This window comes from Protopterus annectens, chromosome 1.part1, assembly GCF_019279795.1.
Source record: "Protopterus annectens isolate FY-2018-M chromosome 1.part1, PAN1.0, whole genome shotgun sequence".
NCBI classification, from domain to species: domain Eukaryota; kingdom Metazoa; phylum Chordata; order Ceratodontiformes; family Protopteridae; genus Protopterus; species Protopterus annectens.
The window spans coordinates 884759516-884779696 of record NC_056726.1 but is presented as its reverse complement, the minus strand read 5'-3'; the positions used below and the strand labels follow the sequence as shown (position 1 = coordinate 884779696).

Genomic DNA, 20181 nt, shown 5'->3' with positions numbered 1-20181 from the left:
TGTTCTTCAGTAATCCCTTACTGCTAATTTATTTTGGTGATGTTCATCGTGTTTCACTGTTGCAGTCATGACTGTAGGGTTCTCCCCTGCCGGCAGGCAGTCCACGGTCGGCCAGAATCCCAACATCTGGGTCCGGCGCCGGCTGTTCAGCCATGCTCCCTGACGTCAGAGTGCCAGGAGTATAAAGCTGACAGCCGACGCCATGTTCTCCAGTCTTTCTTGCCTTGCGGTGATAGCAGTTTGCAAGTGCCGGTCGGCTGACTCCTGACAATTTTTTCTGAACAAACTTCAGTCCAAAGACTTTCTTCTCCTACTCAAAGCTAAGTACCCCATTGGGGAAACTTTTTTCTTGCTCCAGTCTGATGTCAGAAAAAGTTAATAATTGTATTTCATGTGGGAAGCAAATACCTCATAAGGATTTTCATTCTTACTGTATTCCTTGCTTAGGCCCTGAGCACGACATAGCTAGTTGTCAGTTTTGTGCTAGATTCAATCAACATACTATTAAACGAAGGTACGATTTTGCATTTCATTACTTTGGTAGGCGTTTTAATTACAAAATGTCGTCGGATACGGTTCCGGCTACCGGAGTTCACAAGCGACGCAAGGACAAAGACAGGCCTCCGAGGTCCAAATCAGACGATATCGTTCAAGCAGAGCCAGCTTCAGGTTCGGCCGTCGTCAGTGAGGCGCTTTTGCAGCCCCTGTCGTCGGCCATTTCGGAACTGATGGCTGAAATGGACTCCCACGAGGAGCCAACTAGGCCTTTGAATATTTCTGTTGCAGGGCCTTCGGACAATGCTCCTTCGGATGGGTCCGGAGCCGCTGTGCAGGTACTGGCTTCCAAAGGGGTTTTCAGGCCTACTCAGCTTCTAATAAAGGCAAAGCCAAAGACAAAGGCAAAGACTCCTTCCAAATCAAAGACTGCAACACAGGCCTCTTCTGATCCAGCTCCCAAGTCACAGAAACAGTTACTTAAGATGGCGGGGGACGTACTTACTATGATTAGGGGTTCACATCCCCCTCCAGATAAAAGGCCAAGGCAGGAAGTTTATTATGACTCCTCTGATCAGGCTTCTGTTTCTTCAGTTTCTTCTTCTGACCAGGATTATTCTTTCTCTCCTTATGAGGATTCTGATGCTGAGGAATCCATTCCTTCAGCTTCTCCCCCTGAGGACTTCTCTTTTGGGGAAACTTTGCATGAAATGAGGGAACATTTCCACTGGGAAGGACAGGAGTATTCGGAATCTAAGAAAAGATTAAGGGATTTTCTTCTTCCCCAACATAGACCCCTGGCTATTCCTCCTATTTTGGATATTGTGGATTATGCTTTTTCGGAGGCTAACTTAACCCCTGACTCTTTTCCTCCAGCTCCTGTTAAGCCTGACAGATATTACAGGGTTCCTGATTCCCACCAGTTTTTATACAAGAACCCTACTGCTGACCCTGAAATCATTTCTCAGGGTCCTAAGGGAGTTAAGGCCGCTTCTGCTAAAAACCCCATTCCCACTGAGAAGGATTCTAGATCTTTAGAAAGATGGGGCAAAAAAGTGTACACTTCTGCTACTTTATCTCTTAGGGCTTTAAACTGTCAGTTTCATATGCTGAAATACCAGCAATTTCTTCTGTCTGTTTTAAAACAAAAGCTAACTTCCATTTCCGCCTGTGCAGATGATAAGGAATTACATGACTTAATGCATGCCACTGAACAAGTTGGGAAGCATGGTTTACACTGTGGATATGATGTCTTGGAGGCTTCTTGTAGGGCTGCTGCCTCTGGCACAGTAATTAGAAGGCATGCATGGTTAAAGGAACATTTGCCAGATCAAGTAAAAGCTAAATTATTGGATGCTCCTGTTCAGCATAATGTTTTGTTTGGATCTAAAGCTGAAGAGGTGATTAAAAAGATGGAAGACAAGGCAAAATCCATGCAAACAGTTAAAGATTTCTTACAAGTACAGCCACCCAGATTTAGTAGGAATTGGCCCACTAAAAATTGTTCCTTTCCCAATTCAGACAGGCCTCAGAGGGGTAGATACAGACGCTCCCGAGGAAGGCCTCAAACACAAGCCTCTTATAGACCGAGACAGTGGAATGCTTCCACCCCTAGGGGAGGAGAGGACAAGGTCGCAAGCTCATAGGAAACAGACTCAATGACTCCCTCTGTTGGGCTGCAGGAACTTCTTGCCTGGAAGCCCCTCTCGGAGGAAAACTTTCGCTTTTTCACCAAAATTGGACTCGTATAACCCAAGACAAGTGGGTTCTGGATGTGGTTTCAAGAGGTTACAAATTCCATTTTCATACCCTACCAAGGCCAAGTGGATGGCCAGATCTTCCAAAACATCAATGGACAGAGGCCTTAAACCAGGTGGAAGCTCTCTTGGCTATGAAAGCCATATAACTAGTTCCGCTTTCAGAGATGGGACAAGGTTTTTACTCAAGGCTCTTTCTAGTCCCCAGGAAGCAAAATTCTTGGAGACCCATTCTGGATCTGTCGGTCTTGAACACTTTTCTAGAGATTCCAAAATTCAAGATGCTTACTCTACAGCAGCTACTTCCAATGCTGACCAGAAATGCATGGATGATAACTTTAGATTTAAAGGAGGCATATTTACACATTCCCATCAGGCAGGACTGCAGAAAATACCGCAGGTTCAAGGCCGGATCGAGGCACTTTCAATTCTCTGCGCTGCCCTTTGGATTGTCTACTGCGCCCAGGGTCTTCACCAAATGCCTGGCTTTAGTAGTAGCGTATTGCAGACTCAAGGGAATTCAAATTTACCCTTATCTGGATGACTGTCTTATTCAGGCAGACAGCAAGGATGTCTTACTCCAGCATCTACAGTTTGTTCAGAATCTTCTCAAGTTCCTGGGGTTTTACTGTAAACATAAAGTCAAATTTGACTCCCTCACAACAGATAATTTTTCTGGGTGCTTCTCTAAACACAACAACCCAGATGGCATTTCCGACATACGAAAAACAGTTACAGCTGGCTTCAACTTTCAAAACATTGGCAACTTTAACTCAGCTATCTGCAAGGAGATTCCTGAAGGCTTTGGGTTACATGGCCTCCTGCATCCTTCTCGTACCATATGCAAGACTACATATGAGGAAAATACAGTGGTACCTAAAAAGTTTATGGTCTCAGCATTGCCACAGTTTAGACATACTGATCTCCGTCCTGCCTTGTCTTCAAAAGAAATTCCTTTGGTGGTCCAAGGCATGTATTCTAAACAAAGGAAAACCCTTCTGCCTGCCTCCTGCCACTCAGATACTAACCACGATGCCTCAGATTATGCCTGGGGAGCCCATTTTCAGGGCAACTGTCTGCAAGGCCTTTGGACAAAGGATCAGAAGCACCTGCATATCAATTTAAAGGAAATGTTAGCCGTTCAATCTTCTACAACCAGGACAACTACTAATACGGACAGACAACACCACAGTTATGTGGTACATAAACAAGCAAGGGGGATCTCATTCCTACCCCCTTTGCAGACTAGCCATGGATCTGTGGAACACAGCTCTAGCTTGCAATCTGGACCTTCAAGCTCAGTTTCTACCAGGGAAGCAAAACTTCCTGGCAGACAGTCTGAGCAGAAACCTTTCAGACCCACACGAGTGGATGCTGGACACCGAAATATTCAAGATGATAACAGCAGTCTGGGGATGTCCTCACATAGACCTCTTTGCATCCCACCTCAATCATCAACTACAGATTTTTTGCACCAGGACTTTCCACGAACAAGCTTGGAAAGTGGATGCACTATCATTCAGTTGGAGAAACCTCTCGGGATATGCCTTTTCACCTCTTTCTCTTCTTCCACGGGTATTATTAAAGATCAAGCAAGACAAGCCCAAGATGATAATCTTGCTGGCCCCAAATTGGCCTCGACAGTTTTGGTACCCAACTCTGAAAAACCTTTGTCTGGAGCCCCCTTGGATTTTACCACAGACTCCGAACCTTCTGTCCCAACACCAGGGTCAGGTTCTACACTCCCATGTCAGAACACTCAGCCTGGCGGCCTGGTTAATCCAGGGTCTTTGATTCATTCTCTCCTACCCAAGCAGGTTATGGATGTCATTTTAGAAGCCAGACGTCCTAGCACTAGAAAATCTTATGCAGGAAAATGGAAAAGATTTTGTTCCTGGATGCAGGCTCAGGATTCTGATCCTCTTCTTCCTAACATTCCTTTGATTTTACTTTACCTGACGGGCCTCTTACATAAGGGTCTCTCTTTCTCTTCCATTAAGATACATGCCTCTGCTATTTCTGCTCATTATAATACAGACCCTTCAATCTTTTCCCACCAGCTCCTGAGACAGTTTCTCAGAGGAGCTAAGAACTTAAGGCCCCCTAGATCTCCTCCCATTCCTGCTTGGGATCTCAGCTATGTTTTGGAAAAGCTCACCTTACCTCCTTTTGAGCCTGCTGCCACTTCTGACATCAAGTTTTTATCTTGGAAAACAGCCATCCTGTTAGCTCTGACCTCTGCCAGGAGAGTTTCAGAGTTGCAAGCTCTTATGGCTGTGGAACCTTATATTATTTTTCATCAAGACAGGGTGTCTTTAAGGACTAATCCTACTTTCATGCCTAAGGTGGTTTCCAAAGTGGTTTTAAATCAAACTATTCACTTGCCAACTTTTTTTCCCACTCCTCAAAATAAAGGGGAAAGGATCTTACATTCCTTGGATGTACACAGACAACTACGTTTTTACCTGGACAGAACCAAGGACATCAGGAAATTAGAGCAATTGTTTTTCTTATGCTTCAAGTTCCCAAGGTAAAGCCATTTCAAAACGGACCATTTCTAAATGGATTGCTCATGGAATCAGATTTTGCTATACACACCATGGAAAGCAAATCCCAGGGAGTATAAGGACTCATTCCACCAGAGCTGCTGCCACTTCTGCTGCCTTCCTCAGGGGAGTTCCTACCAAAGACATTTTGGAAGCTGCAACTTAGAGTCCAGTGCATACTTTTTCAAAGCACTACAATCTACCTCTCTACTCTAAGTCTAGGGCAGGCTTTGCTTTGCTGTCTTGCAGGGCCTTTTAGCCGCCCCTTCTTCTTTATGACCACCTCCCTTTCATTCTGCTTTGGGATTCTACCCTACAGTCATGACTGCAACAGTGAAACACGATGAACATAGTACAGTTGTGTACACTTACCATAAATGTAGATGTTCGAGTGTCTTCACTGTTGCAGTCTGGGTTTCCCTCCCTCCTGTCCCCTCTTATTTTTACTTTTGTGTGGTTCCTTTTTTCACCATTCTTCTGAGGTGTATTTGCAAAGGGTATGGAACCTTATTCATTTTGGGATTCCTGACATCTGGGGCAAGAAAAACTGGAGAACATGGCGTCGGCTGTCAGCTTTGTACTCCTGGCGCTCTGACGCCAGGGAGCATGGCTGAACAGCCGACGCCGGACCCAGACTTTGGGATTCTGGCCAACCGAGGACTGCCTGCCAGCAGGGGAGAACCCTACAGTCATGACTGCAACAGTGAAGACACTCGAACATCTACATTTATGGTAAGTGTACACAACTGTACTTTCTTGCATTCATCTTCTTCAGTTGTCCCTTTATTGAAGTAAAAGAACAAAAAAAAATCCTAAAGGTTAAGGCAACATCGGAAATGCTGCCACAGTTTTCTGTTGAACCATTGTAACCTCATTTAGCTTTCATTAGCTAAGCAGTGGCCCTGTCTTGCCTTTCATAGAAAAAGAACTACAATTGTGGTGGGTGCCTTTGGATTATACTGACAGATGTCGCTGCTAGTAACAAATTATGTTGAATTTAATGTCTTCACCTAATGAGTTGTCCATGTGGATGATGTCTTATTTTATGTGACCCATTAATCAAGATTTTCTGAAAATCTTGATTATCTTACCTTGTTATGTAACTCTTTAATGTGCCTTCATGTTCACACAAGAGGTTCACATTTACTTAATAGCTTATTTTACTATTAGCCTAACATTCCTTTCTTGCAAAAATCTTCATGTTACATGCTTGGCTAATATATTCCTTCTAGAAGAGGACTGAGTTAACTTTGCTGTGTGTTTCTGTTTTATAGGAAGAATTTGATTACAACATCCTCGATAATTTTCAGTTGTTCAAGCATTCAGGGCAGTATATCACAAATAAAGAAGAAATTACTTGCCAGAGTACTATGCAAAGTTTCCCACCATTGCATGTGAGTATCTGGATTTATGAACACATTTTTCTACTTCCAAAGCACAGTTTGTTAATGTACTTCTTACTGTTATGTTAATATTCTTCTTACTGTTGTCTTTGTAGATGAGCACAGATCTTCCTCATTTTGCACTCCAAATTAATGAACAGCAGGTAATCAAATGACTTTGTGATTATATTAAATATAACATTTGTGAATGCTTCATAGGTGGTTATAGTAAAACAAGAATATGCACGGTTTAAATTCTAAGTTTGTAAAACCAAATCAGTTATGAACTACATTTACTTTTAGGAAAGCAGTTTCTGCTACTGAAACAGAAACTCTCAGCTGTGACAGTACCTTCCAAATGCCTCAGGCACTTATCTTCATATACAGAAGATGGAAATTCCTGCATATACACATGTACACACAGACGTGTGTGTGTGTGTGTGTGTGTGTGTGTGTGTGTGTGTGTATATATATATATATATATATATATATATATGTATGTATATATATATATATATCTATATGGGTCTACTTCTCTTGTTCGAAATTACACTTGTTCGAACAAGAGAGGATCGAGACCCAGTTTAGCAAAAGTCCACGTAACCGAAAGTGCAGTTTCACGAAACTCAGCTTAACGAGCCACAGTATAGTGGGGACCCACTGTAGTGCGATCTCGGAGTCATTATATATATAAGTAGTGGTGGTGTGGGGTGCAAGGGGGCTTGCCTCTGCTAAAATGTGTTTTTGTTTGCTGGATGGACCCTCACTACATGTATATACTTAGTGCGAGAATGCAGTCTGAGATCGGTAAACTGAGTTTCGCGAAAGTGAACTTTCGGTTAAATGCACTGTCGCTAAATTTGGTCTCTTATCTTCTTTTGTTTGAATAAGTGTAATTTCGAACAATAGAAGTAGACCTATATGTGTGTGTGTGTGTGTGTGTGTGTGTGTGTGTGTGTGTATATATATATATATATATATATATATATATATAAAGATATATATATATATAAAGATATAATATATATATATATATATATATATATATATATATATATATATATATATATATATACATACACACACACACACACACACACAATTAATTTTGACAAGTGATTTCCCTGCCTATCAGCAAAATATTTTGGAATAGGAATGCTGTATACAGTTGCACTTTATTTCTGATTCTTCACTTCCCCATCGTCCTGTTTTTCTGATCACACATTTTAATGATTGCTGCAGTCCATCTATAGTGTATGCCGTAATTTGACATCAACGCGCTTTTGTACAACCTAATGGCTGTACCAGAATTCTGTTTTTACCAGGTATGAACTTGATAGGTACTTGATGAACTATAATTAAAATGTTGTTTGTGAAGAGGATGATATTGTTATGCTTAAAATGGTTCTGTTTGTCTCTAGGTTTGTGTTGAAACTTCTAAAGCAAATCACATGAAAATGAACATTAAATGATGATAAAAAATAAAAATAAACTAAGAAAATGAGATTAAATCTACAGTAATTCTTTACTGCAGTAGACAACAGCAGAGCAGTAGTATACAATTACAAAAGCTAAGAATATTAAAGGTAAAACAATTGACAGGAAAAAAAACAGTGGGATAACTAACTTTAGTAACAGATATACCAGCAGGAATGTAAATTAAAAATAAAAAAGACATTCTACATACAACCATTGAAAAATTAACATATCCAAAGTCCCAAGATTGTCCATAGATGCTGTAAATGTGGTGACACTGCTGAAGAATAAAATTAGTCATGTGTACAGGTTTAAAATGGATCCTAGCTGCTACAGTCTCCATGTACTTGGTGAATGGCCATTTTTGGAGGTTCCTAGAACAATCCTTAGGAGGACACACCTTCCTCACTTGCAGTCCCTCACTGGAGAGCAAAAGTCAAAATGCCAAAAATGGCATATTTGGTCAGCATCTTTTGTCTTTCTGAACAAAGAAATGTGCAGAATACCCACATGCAGTTCCATAATAGTGAGAATTCATTCACAGCTTCTGTGTCTTCCAGAAAGTCCACGGTCAAGAAAAGTGCATGACTTGCCAGTCATCCAAAGACAGGGAAACAGCAACAGGGTCTTCATTTTCATGTAATCCTTCAACAAGCAATAAGCTCAGTAAACAGTTTGGGTAAATTGAAAAAAAAAAAAAAGGAAGACCAAAGAAGTGCAGCAGCACACTGTGGTTCTGTAAGCCATTTGTCCACAAATGTATGTGCATTATTGCTAATGGGCGAGAGACTTGGGTGTTAGTAGCTTGAACCCCCCAACATAGGAAAAAGGTTGCATATTATTGAAATCAGACCTTCATTTATAGAAATACCTTTGAAAACCATGGTGTGAAATCTGTGGTGCCGATGCTGACAGTCATTTCTCATGTTTTTGGTTTTAAGAACTCCACAGCTCAAGCTGTGTCTTTGATCAGGTTCTTACTTACAGAAATGCCTGTTAGAAGCCATGTTGTGAGATGCCTTATAGTATAGATGCTGACTGATATACTCGTGGTCTCAGTTTTTGAGAACACCAGTACTCAGTCTGTGCCCTCTACTCATGTCCCCTTATACAAAATGTTAAATTCCTTTAAGTCTTGCTGGCCGTGGCAGATTTTTTTTTTTAAACACCTTTATTGAATTATCACTTAAGTAGGCAAATTTACATTTATATAAAAGTAATCAAACCTTATTAACAAGTTCACATTTACCAACGTATACATCACATACATTTTATATATTCTGTAATGTAAGCAACATTACATAAATTACTCAGTTCCTATCTTGTCTTAAACCTCATTCTTCCTCCAAAACATTTTTCTGTATGAATTGATCCCACAATTTCCATTTTTCTTTGTAATTTACTCCTGTCTTTTTCTAAAGATCCCACTTACTATTCTTTTCTCTTACAATATTTACTACTTCAGGTAGAGCTGGTTTAGATTTTGATTTCCATTTTCTAGTAATGTTTTTTGGCAGTAATCAGAATTAAACTTAAATTGTTCTTTCATTATGTGAAATGCTCATAGTATCCTAGCTCAAAAAAAAATCATTTCCTTAGCTACACTCATTTGCTCCCCAGTATTCCTGGCAGAGTACTCTGTAATGACAACTCATTACACTCCCAGAACATAAGTTCCTAGTTGCTTCGTTCCCGTATTTTACACCTACAACATTTGCCATCTATGTGTGGGAAAATACTTTGAAGTCTGTGTGGGATATAAAAATATCTATGCAAACATTCCTAGGCAAAAATCCTAGAGCTTCTACTTTTGTTGCATATTTCGAAGCCATACATATGTCCTCCCCATTGTTTCTTTGTGAATTGCATATTTAATCTCTCTTCCAAATCTTTTTGTCAGCAGTTTTTGTTTTAGATTCAATTAAAACCTAAGCCATTACAGGTATATCATTTAGGATTCCCCTGTCCCTGTCTCTTTGTCTATATTCTGATATCAGTCCCTGATAGGGAATGTAATCATTAGCCTACCATCCCAATGTCTACTCGGCCTTTTCCCATTTTGTTACCTTTCCCTTTCTAATTATTAATTCCCAATACCTTGGCTCCTTTGCCAGCTTCTGTGAGTAAATTCCAGCCCCCTCTTGTTTATTCTCTGAACCCCTAATTGCAGTCATCCCTATTGTCAGACTCTCCTATCTCCATTCCCATGTTGGCTTAGTTCTTAGTATACTTTATAAATATAATATTCTGTACAACTGTTTATTTTTCTTAAGAATCTGCATCCAAAATCCTATTATGTCCTTGTTTCTTGAATTACAATTACTCCCCTGCTTCATCATCATCCCTTTCCGCATTAAATTGTACCTTACTACTTGTGTTATGTATAAGAACCTTAATTGTGTAGCTCTAAAATGTCTCTTTAAAGTCAAGTAATTCTAAACCTCCTTGTTCTATTGGGAGGATCTAGTTATCCTCTTGACTATTGCCCTCTTCTCCTCCCTAATAAAATCCTACAACTCTTCATTAATTAGCATCCACATCTCCTCTGGTTGATAACTTGTGTATAAAACTAAACTGACTAAAGACATCTTTACTGTTTGTATCTTGCTATCTGTATCCATATACAAGAACCTCCAGTTTCTCAGTTTTTGTATTATCTTTTGTTTAGTCTCTTCCCACATACCTTTAGCTGTCATAACAGAATCCTTTTTAATCCATACTCCCAAACATTTGCTTTAGTCATATCCCCATAAATATGAGCCAATTCATGTGTTGTTACATAGTTTATAACTATAGCTTTTGTTTTATCTTCAATAATTTTATACCTGCCCCCCCCCCCAAAAAAAAAAAAAAAAAACAACCAAACAAAACAAACAAACAAACTGGAACTGTCTCAGTCTTCCACAATGCTGATATGTCCTTTTCAGGTACAAAATATCAGCTGCAAATAAAGCCAACTTTTCTTGAGCACCATACCAATTGAAACCTTGAAATTCGAGTCCCATATTTTCTTTGCCAGTGGTTCTAAATGTAGCACAAATAAAGGGGAAAGAGAACACTCCTCTCTGGTTCCTCTGTTCAGACACAGCTTAGAAAAGAGGAACCCTCCCACTTTCATTTTTGCCTTCAATTCCTCATATGTCCTTCTAATTAACCGTATTAGGAAATACAAATGCTTCCATTGCCCCATTCCGATTTTCATAAAAATTCCAATATCTCTAATATCTCTGCAGGGTCTTTGGTTATTCTTTTCTAAATTTAGCAACAACCATTTCAACTTTATGTTGCCTAAGTTGTTGTGCCAAAAAATGTTGTGCTCTGGAGTTAGTATCCAAAAACATTTTTTAAACAGCAATCTTCCTAAATGTATACATGTTGTCTTGGTACTTCTGTATTTTCTCTTTAGCACTCTGCAGTTGTGCCTCTTCTTGTTCTGCGAAATTTCCCTCGTTTTGTAATACCTTTTCAAATCCTGTAAATAATTCTTATTACTTCTTAACCAGATCTGTCTTTATTTTATTTATACCCTATTTTTAAACTCCACTTACATTTTATCCCACTCACTAGTTATATCTTCTGGAGTACTTTCTAGCTTCCCCCTTCCCTAATAACTCCCAGATAATTTCTACTACCTGTTCCTTAAATTCCACTCTCTTCAGCAGGTGGTTGGGGAAGTGCCAGCGTCTCATCTTTACTTCATTACATTTAATTTTATCTGTGCAGTTATTGGTTCATGGTCTGAAGTAGTTATTGGATGTGTATCAGTGTTCTCAATGAAATGCACATGGTCCTGTGAAATATAATTTTTGTCTAGTCTAGCCCATTGACTGTATCTTGGGTGATGTGTAAATTCTCTGAGTTCCTGCTACTGAATTCACATCTTTCATAACAAACATTTTGATAAATTTCTTCAAAAATCCACATTCTTTTGTTATAGTTATCCTTCTAGCCCCCCCAGATACATAGTCCTTGTTGCAAATCAAATTCTTGTCCCCACTTATAAGTAATATTTCCTGCTGAATGCTGATTGTGTCCCAGTTTTTTAAGCTCCATAACAGCAGTTTTAAGTGGAATATAAATGCCAGCAAAATCCTAATCCCTTGCCAGTAGCCCCTTACTACTGCAAGCATGCCATTATTTATCTCCCCCCCCTCTTCTATCACTACTGGAGCTACTGTAGCAATTAATATAATTACTTCTTGTTTCTTTTGTCCCTGATATTCTGCAGAATATCCATCTTGAAATCCTTTCCTTATCGAATTTGCATGCTCATTTATTTCCAAATATGTCTCCTATAGCATGGCACTTCACATTTCTTAATATAATTAAGTATTCTTTCCTTTTTTGTCTACATCTGTGAGACCATTGACATTGCAAGATAATAGGAAAAGTATTGCCATTATGGTAAGAAGTCATTATTCCCACCTATTTTATGTCATCTTTTTTAAATATCTATTTCCAGCTTTTGTGATGCATGTACCCATTAATGTTTGGCAGGTTAATCCTTTTACACATTTTTTTCTTACCATCAACATTTTAACCTATCTCCCAATTTACAAGACCTTTTGAGTAAAACCCCTCAAACAAAAAACACACCCCCATAATCTGTTAGCTCAGTGTAAACACACTCAGTTAGGTAGATATTCAAATAATGTTTAACCCTCCTAATAGGAACATTTGTACCAAACAGCCAACTGCTAATACATGCCCTAATTAACCTGAAGTTGAGGTGATCCATGCTAAGGCACATGTTATTGCTTGTGCTTCTACTTAAACTGATTGGTGTCTGTTTTTTGTATTATCTTTACTCCCCCCAAAAGTGAAAACAATTTGTATGCTTTCAGAAATTAATAACTTTTAGCCTTGAAGAAACCACTGTCTTGTCTTTTATGGCTCTATTATCAGCTTGTGTCCCTGGAAGCATAGGGAAAAAAAAGAAGACTGTAGAAGTCCTTCTATAACTGCTGTCGCAGTATTTGTAGGTGAAGGGATCTTCTGCCAAGGATAGCACGTCCAGCCAGTATACCAAAGCCTTTAACATTTGCAGGCACTGTACATCACATGTATGCTCCCCACGCAAAGCATAAGGCATAAAGGTGATGTATGGATGGACACACTCAGAACAGCTTTGCTGCCAGTCTGAACACTATCATTAAACATTGGTCTGAATGCCTTTCTGCTGTGCTAGTTACCAAGCCATGTTTCATATGAGTGCCCCATTGTGGTTTCTCCTTATCATTATTTTTTTATTTAGTGCTGGTTGGGTTCATGACATCCAGAAAGGGCAAATGCCATTGTGAGAGGCAGATTCCCCATAAAGACCATCACAACCAGTGTCTTTTTTGTTTGGGTGCTTCCCATGACCATACATAGTGTTCTGTCTGCCATGTTTTTGTCCCCAGCACCTCACGTAGCTCTGTCCCCTTCTTATTTATTTACTGTGAAAACCAGTGTCTTAAGCTGTTTGCTTAAGGTGCTGTGGCAGACATTTCCCATCCCCGAGGGTCAGCTGTTGGCCAACAAGAAGGCTGTAAAACTTAATATCCAGCTTTTGGATGTCTCTCTCAAGGCTAGTGAAAGCCCAGAGGATCATCTGGTGGGTGCCTTGGATTCCTCTGCTGTGACCCCATTGGAGGCTGGTATAGATCCGACTTATTGCACGGCTTTGCAGATGTCTGCTCCAGATGTTGAGGGAGAAACCACGACTTATATCTGAGGGATCAAGGTGGATTCCACAGATCTTAGTGAAGGAGGTGATCCATACTATGCTTATTGAGTGTAGTCAAGGTTCTGACTCTCCAAGGGTGTTTCGTGCAGATGTCTGCAGAAAAAAGAAATGGGTAGCCAAGTATATTTACCTTGTAGTTAAGGATCTGTAACATGAATAGCTGAATTTTACTCCAGGGTTGTTTAGTACTTTAATGACTTTAAAGCTTCATCAAGGGGTGTCTGCTTCTGCCCCTCCCTGGTCATCCACTCCTCTTAACAGACCCAAAGAACTGGACTCCTCTGATGGGGATCTGGATTCAGGGGAAGACTCCCTGGCCTACTCTTCTTAAATCCCTTCCCCCCTTGGACTATGGTTCAGAGGAATAGAATTCTATTAGTCAAGATTTCCCTGTTACCCATATGATTGGAAGTCTTTACGTGGGATTGCTCTGAAGTGTCTGATATTCAGAAAAGGTGTTATGAGCTCCTCCAGATGGAGTCTCCATAGCCTTCTGCTGTTCCTCTAAGATACCTTTTCAGCAGCTTATGTGACCCCTGGTTCTGAGCCCTCTGCTCCTAAGAAACCTGATGGGTTTTACAGGGTACCTGATGAATGTAAGTTTATTTATAAATGCTCTTTTGCTGATCCTTTTGTAGTGTTTTTCTGTTCTGACAAGCACTCCCTGGGAAGATAGATTAATACTGCTGCCACCTTATCTTTTCAGGCCATTAACTGCCAGACTAATATGACCAGGTATGTTTTGGCCCTCCTTTCTCTAGATTCACAGGTGTTTTTTGACCTTTTTCACCTTTCTGACTCTCAGAAGAAGGTGTCTTGGCCTTTTCCTGTTGGGTTCTACCGCTCAAGTTGCCCGTCACTCTGTTAAATGCAGCTATTGTTCAGCTGAAGCCTCCTCCAGGGCTGTTGTTTTTGGTTCTTTTATGAGGCATTATTCTTGGCTTCATCTTCAGCCTTTGCCTGATGATATTAAGACCAAACTCTGGAATTCTCCTTTGGATAATAAAAACATTTTTGGTAGTGGTGGTGGTGCTGCTGCTGCTGAACTAAAGCCTTTGCAAGAGTTGAGACATATTTTTGTTTCTCCTGTTCCTAAGTTTTAGAGGAATTACCCCTCTAAATCTGCTTTTGTTTGCAGGCAGTTCTGCCCTCCACCCAAAGGGAAAAAGGTTCTGGATGTGTGCATCCTGCTAAGTCTATTCAGACCCCTACTAAACAGAAACCTACTTTTCAGAATGAGCCAGGTTCCAATTGACAGTTTGCTTCTCCTTTACCTCGACCAGGTTCCCTTATTCCTTCATCTTTCTCTTCCAAACTGGTTAAAGATCACAACATACTCCAGGGTTCTGTCCATTGTCCGTCAGGGATACTTCATGGTTTGGAAATTCCTTCTTCCATTTTTTGGGCATCCCTCAACCACCGCAGGAATAACTTTTTCTTTTCCTGGAGGTGCCTCATTCTGTTTTGATCCTGGGTATCATTCAAGCTGTGCCTCCTGCCCAGGTAGGGAGAGTTTTTTATTGCAAAATGTTTAGTTTCCAGAAAGGAGGACACTCTGAGGCCAGTTCTGGAACTTTAACCTTTCTCAACATTCCTTCCTTTTGGATGTTGTCTTTTCAGACTTTATTTCCCCTTTCACCCCCCATGTCTATCAGGTCTGTCTGGATCTCGAAGATGCCTACCTTCATATCCTCATCCATTCTTATTTCATGACGTTTTTATATTTCTCTGTTACTTCCTCGCATTTTCAGTTCTTTGCTTTCTCCTTTGGCCTCTCTACTGCCCCAAGGGTATTAACCAAATGGCTCACTCTTGCCATTGCCTTATGCACGATGAGAGGTATTCAGATCTTTCCTTATCTGGATGATCTGCTTATTCAAGCTTATTCCCCCATGGTTGTGCTTCAGGATCTGTAGTTTACTATTTCCATGTTGCAGAGTCAGGGGTTCATCGTAAACTTTCAGACATCAGCCTTGACCCCTTCTTCAGGATCATATTTCCCTTGGTTGCAGGCTTTAGACCATCCCCATGCTGGTATGTCTGCCTGCCCCCAAGGCCCTCTGTTATTGTTTTTTTTTTTCCCAGTCTCCACTTCGTCTGACTTCAGTCACAGCAAGGGACTTTCTCAGGGTCCTTGGGTTCATGATTTCCACCATTCCCATGCTTCCTCTGGCCAGGCTTCACATGAGAAAGCTACAGTGGCACCTCAAGTCAATGTGGCTCCAACATTGCCACCCCCTGGACTTCCTAGCCCTCTTTCTTCCCTGTATCATGCTCGAGCTTCAGTGGTGGATATATCAACTTTCTCGTAACATGGGCCTTCCTTTTCCAGGCTCCAGTTCTGGCTCCAGAGCTCTATACAGATGCCTCAGACAGAGGATGGGGGAGGCAGCATTTGGCTCTCTCAAGGTTCTTGGTCTCTGGCCTCTTCATCAGAGGCTGGACCACATCAATATAAAGGAGATATGGGCTCTGTTTCTAGCCCTTCAAGGTTTTTATTCTCTCTTTCATCCTGGGCCCCTTAGAGTTTTTTGCACACTAACTCTTCAGGCCTGGGATCTACCTCTCCAGTATAAAGGGACTCTCCAGGCTGTTTACATTCCCTTGGAGCACAATCTAGTGGCTGACTCTTTGAGCAGGTCCAGCGCACAAGTTCACGAATGGATGCTTCACAGAGATGTGTTCCTGGATGTTGTCTATCTGTGGTTTATTCCTCAGATCTTTTTGCCCATCCTCTGAACAGACATCTTCCTCTTTTCTGTTCCAGAGTCCCAAGTCTTCTGGCTTGGAAATTGGAAAAGTCCTATCTTTTCCTTGGAAGTGGGTGTATCTGTATGCCTTCCCTCCCCTTAATCTGTTACCAAGCGTCTTTCACAAGATCAGACAGGACTCTCCCAAAATCTTGTTGGTGACTCCCTTTTGGCCTGGAAAGCATTGGTTCCCCCATCTTTTTCAGTTAGCCAGGGGCAATCACCACAATTTACCTCACCAGGTGGACCTTCTCACACAAGACAAGGGATCTCTTAACTGTCCTCACTTGTCCACTCTTCAACTGACGCTGTGGGTGATCAGATTTTGATCCCCTTTAGGCAGCTGTTTTCTGAGGATGTGCTTGGGGTTCTGCAGTAGGCCAGGAAGGCCCACTACCAGGAAATCATAATTGTCCAAAATGGAAAATATTTTCTGTCTGGTCTTTCTCACCATCAGGATCCCCTGTCTGTGGAGGTTCCTCTGGTTCTGTCTCAGTTGTGTGATCTGCTGCATGGCATATTCATCAGTTAAAGCTTACCTGTCAGCACTTTGCTTGTCTTTCCTTGATTCCTGTTCTGACCTCTAGATTTGAGGTCAAGCATCTTTTATTTCAGGCCTCCCGGGAAGCCAATTCCACCTTCCTGGGGACCTCAGTTTTGTTTTGGAAAAATTGACTCTGGCTGCTTTTGAGCCTGCTGCTTCAACTTCCTACAACATTGTACTTGGAAGCCTGTTCTTTTGGTTCTCACTTTGGCCAAGAGGGTTTCTAAACTTAAGGCATTCATGGCTGTTCATCCTTTGTTAGTGTTCCACAGAAACCTGATGTCTCTTTGCACCAACCCTTCTTTTAAGCCCAAGGTGGTCAATGAGTTGTCCCTTAATCAGTCTAGTCATCTGCTTTCCTTTTTTCCTTTTCAGCAGTCTGCTAGTAAGAAGGTTCTTCACACCTTAGATTTGCATAGACAGCACAGATATTATTTGGATAAAACTAACATTATTCACAAATCTGAGCAGCTTTTTCTTTCTTTTCATCCCAGGTCTTTGGGCTTAGCTGTTTGTAAAAATCATCTCTTCCTAGATTTCTAAGGCCATTTCTTTTTGTTCTTTTCATGGTAAATTTCTTTCCTCATTAGTAAAGGCTCATTCTACTGGGACTGTTGCCTCCCCTTGTGCTTTCTTCAAGGGGCTGTATGCCATTTCTCTTTGAGGCTGCTACTTGTTCTTCTGTTCATACCTTCACTAAGCATAAGTTGGATGTTATTTCCATGGGCTAGGACTGGCTTTGCCAGGGCTATCCTGCATGCTCTTCTAGAGGGCTGTTCCATGCCATCCTTCTCCCAGGTTTCCTTTTGAGCTTTTGCATTTTGCCTTCAGTTATGAGTATTGCAATGGTGACATGGAAGGACATAGTACAGTTGTATAAAGTCTTACCATAGTAGTAGATGCCCTTCTCTTATCCTTCTCTTCACTATTGCAGTATTTGCTCCCTCATTCCTGCTCCCTCTTCTCTAGCCTGTTATTTCTTGCCCTCCTAGCCTAGGGGTTCTTCTCTCTCCTCCTTTTGGCTGCAGATATTCTTTGTCCCTAGGGACATTTTGTTCCTCCTGTGGCTTTCGCAGTTCTGAGTGTGTGCATCTGTATGTCACCTTTATGTCTTATGTGTTGAGCAGGGAGCATATGTGTGATGTATGGTGCCTGTAAAAACTAAATGGTTTGGTATACTGGCTGGATATTGGGCTATCTTTGGCAAAGAGATCCTTTCAGTTATGAATATTGCAACAGTGAGGAGAAGGACATCTATTGTTATGGTAAGATTTTACACAACTGTACTTTCTCTGCTACAGCCTGAACGGCAAGTTGAAACAGTTTTTGCTAAAGAAAAACTTATTATATTTGATGTTTTCATATTTACTTGTTTCCCCTTAAAATTTGTCATTAGGTTAAGCCAAGGGTCTTAATTCAGACATTCACCTATAAAAAAGTAAGAGAAATCATATTAGCTCTACATATATTATGATCTGTGTACATTTATACCCAGTCTCCAATCTCAGCAGCCCATGGTTACCGCAGATTAACTAAAACAAGCTTTTGTCTAGCTTTTCTTCTCTTCTTGCACTGTAATGCCTACTTTTCTTAATTCCAAAAAGGAAGAGAGAGGAGAGGAAGAAGAAAAAAATGCATCTGTTTACTTTAATACCTTTATCACTTATAAGAACTAAAAATACTATAGTATAAGATTTGCAATTTATATTATGATAAGTTTTATAGAAATACTGTTAAGAACAGAAATCGTTTTACTCTGTTATTCTTCCCCTTCCCCTCCATTCATAGTCCTTCCAAACATTAATGACATGAAGTGCGGCACATGCTTTTCAGTTCCCAAGTTTAACAAAGTCAACTTTTTCCACTTATTCCTATACAGCTCTATTTCACAAATGTGGTTTATGCTTTGCAGGCTAACATTTATTCACAATTTCCACGTTGCTGTTTTTCTTCCTATTCATCTCCATCTCCCAGCTCCAGATTCTGGTTCAGTTCTAAGTTGCTCCTGATTCTGCTGGTAACTTGTGTGCTTTTCTTGGTCTCTCAATCACTTTCCTGTGGAATAGAGGAAATGGTTTCATTAGCAAAGTCTCTCCATGTGCTTTATTTTCAGAAGAATAAGAAGCAGAACCACATTCTGCTCGATTGCTTATTTTTTTGCTGGCCAGACTTTTGCATTTCCTCGTTAGCCTGTTCTGCATCAAAAATTAACTTTGATCTTCCAGGAAGAAATATTGTGAAGACTGGTGGATACAACTGCTTGAATCTCCCACCTGCTTCTCAGCATTCCCTGATTATTGAAATACATTCCTCTTTTCTATGGTGTATAGTGAATAGCAATTTTCCACACACTACTGTCTCCAAAGTAGAATGCTTTGCCATTTTGCCACAGTTTTGTCAGGATAAACTCTTCCTGCTGGTAGGATTGCATCTTTACTAATAAAGTTTTGGCTGCTTTCTTGTGGCCAGATTTGGAGCATACACAGTGTGTGCCCTTTCAACTAACAGTTCCTGCTGTGGAATAGCAGTTGAGATTCTTATTTGTGCCTTCATAAAGTTAATACAGTTTGTTCCTTCTAGTTTCTATGGTACAGCAGAAAATTTCAGATTTTGCCTGTGGTGTCTGTCCTCTAATTCGACCATTTTTTGAAACGTCCCTCATCTCATCTGAATATCTGTTTAAAACTTGTTACATTCTTTTCAAAACTTTTGTTGGCTAAATTGATATACTCCTTCCTCAGTGTTTATTTTATTTTAATCAGCACCAAGCACATTTGACTTATTTTTCCTCTAGATTACTGGAAGCCATGGCTTGCACCAAAGCTGATGCTTGAACTGCTTTTTGCCGAGCAGCTGTGGGATTCTTCACAATCAGTGTTTTCTCTTCATCTTTTGTAATTGATTTTCTTTCAGGCTGTCTGTGTCTTCTTTGCAGGCATCCAGGCAGTGTACTCACTAGCAAGTAATTGAATTTTGCTTGAGCTGACAATATTACTGGCTGCTGTTTGTTGATCAATGTGCAGCCCTCATGGAAGTCCCCTGACCTTGGCAGATTAATTTTAGGACATTGTCAGCAACCGGGGGTCCTTGTAGCAGTGCTTCATTTGATTAAGTATTCTTCATTTGCTCAGGATGCAGTCTGTTGTTTACAGATGAAGAGTATGGCTTTAGTGAGAAACTGTGTAAGCTTAAAAATTACACTGCATGATAGAACTTGAGTTCACTTGTTGCTTTTTTTCAAGGAAAGTGGCCATTGCCTTGCTAGAAATACATGGCTAAAGGTCCCTTTATTGTTGAAGTAGTGGACAGTTTTTCAGAATATTTTTGTAGCTTTAGAAGTAAGTAAACCACTGTCCAGAATTTATGTGGCTTTCTTGGTAATTTCTGTTTTGAATTTGTGGATTTCTTAGTAAGTTATGTTTCTTTGCTGGCTGCACATATAAAACCACATACTGTGGGGAATGGAGGGGTATTTTGATTCTTGTCCCGACAGTCCTCTTTAG

General features: G+C 40.5%; 1 protein-coding gene across 3 annotated transcripts in view; it reads left to right on the top strand.

Annotated features, from left to right (window-relative positions):
• Positions 1-20181, top strand: part of TMEM87B (transmembrane protein 87B) — a 1440625-nt gene that overhangs the window by 349205 nt on the left and 1071239 nt on the right. For all 3 annotated transcript variants that reach the window (XM_044078977.1, XM_044078974.1, XM_044078964.1), the window contains exons 4-5: positions 6073-6192; positions 6297-6344. In XM_044078977.1, coding sequence (XP_043934912.1) covers positions 6073-6192; positions 6297-6344 — 168 coding nt within the window. The remainder of the gene's footprint in view (positions 1-6072; positions 6193-6296; positions 6345-20181) is intronic.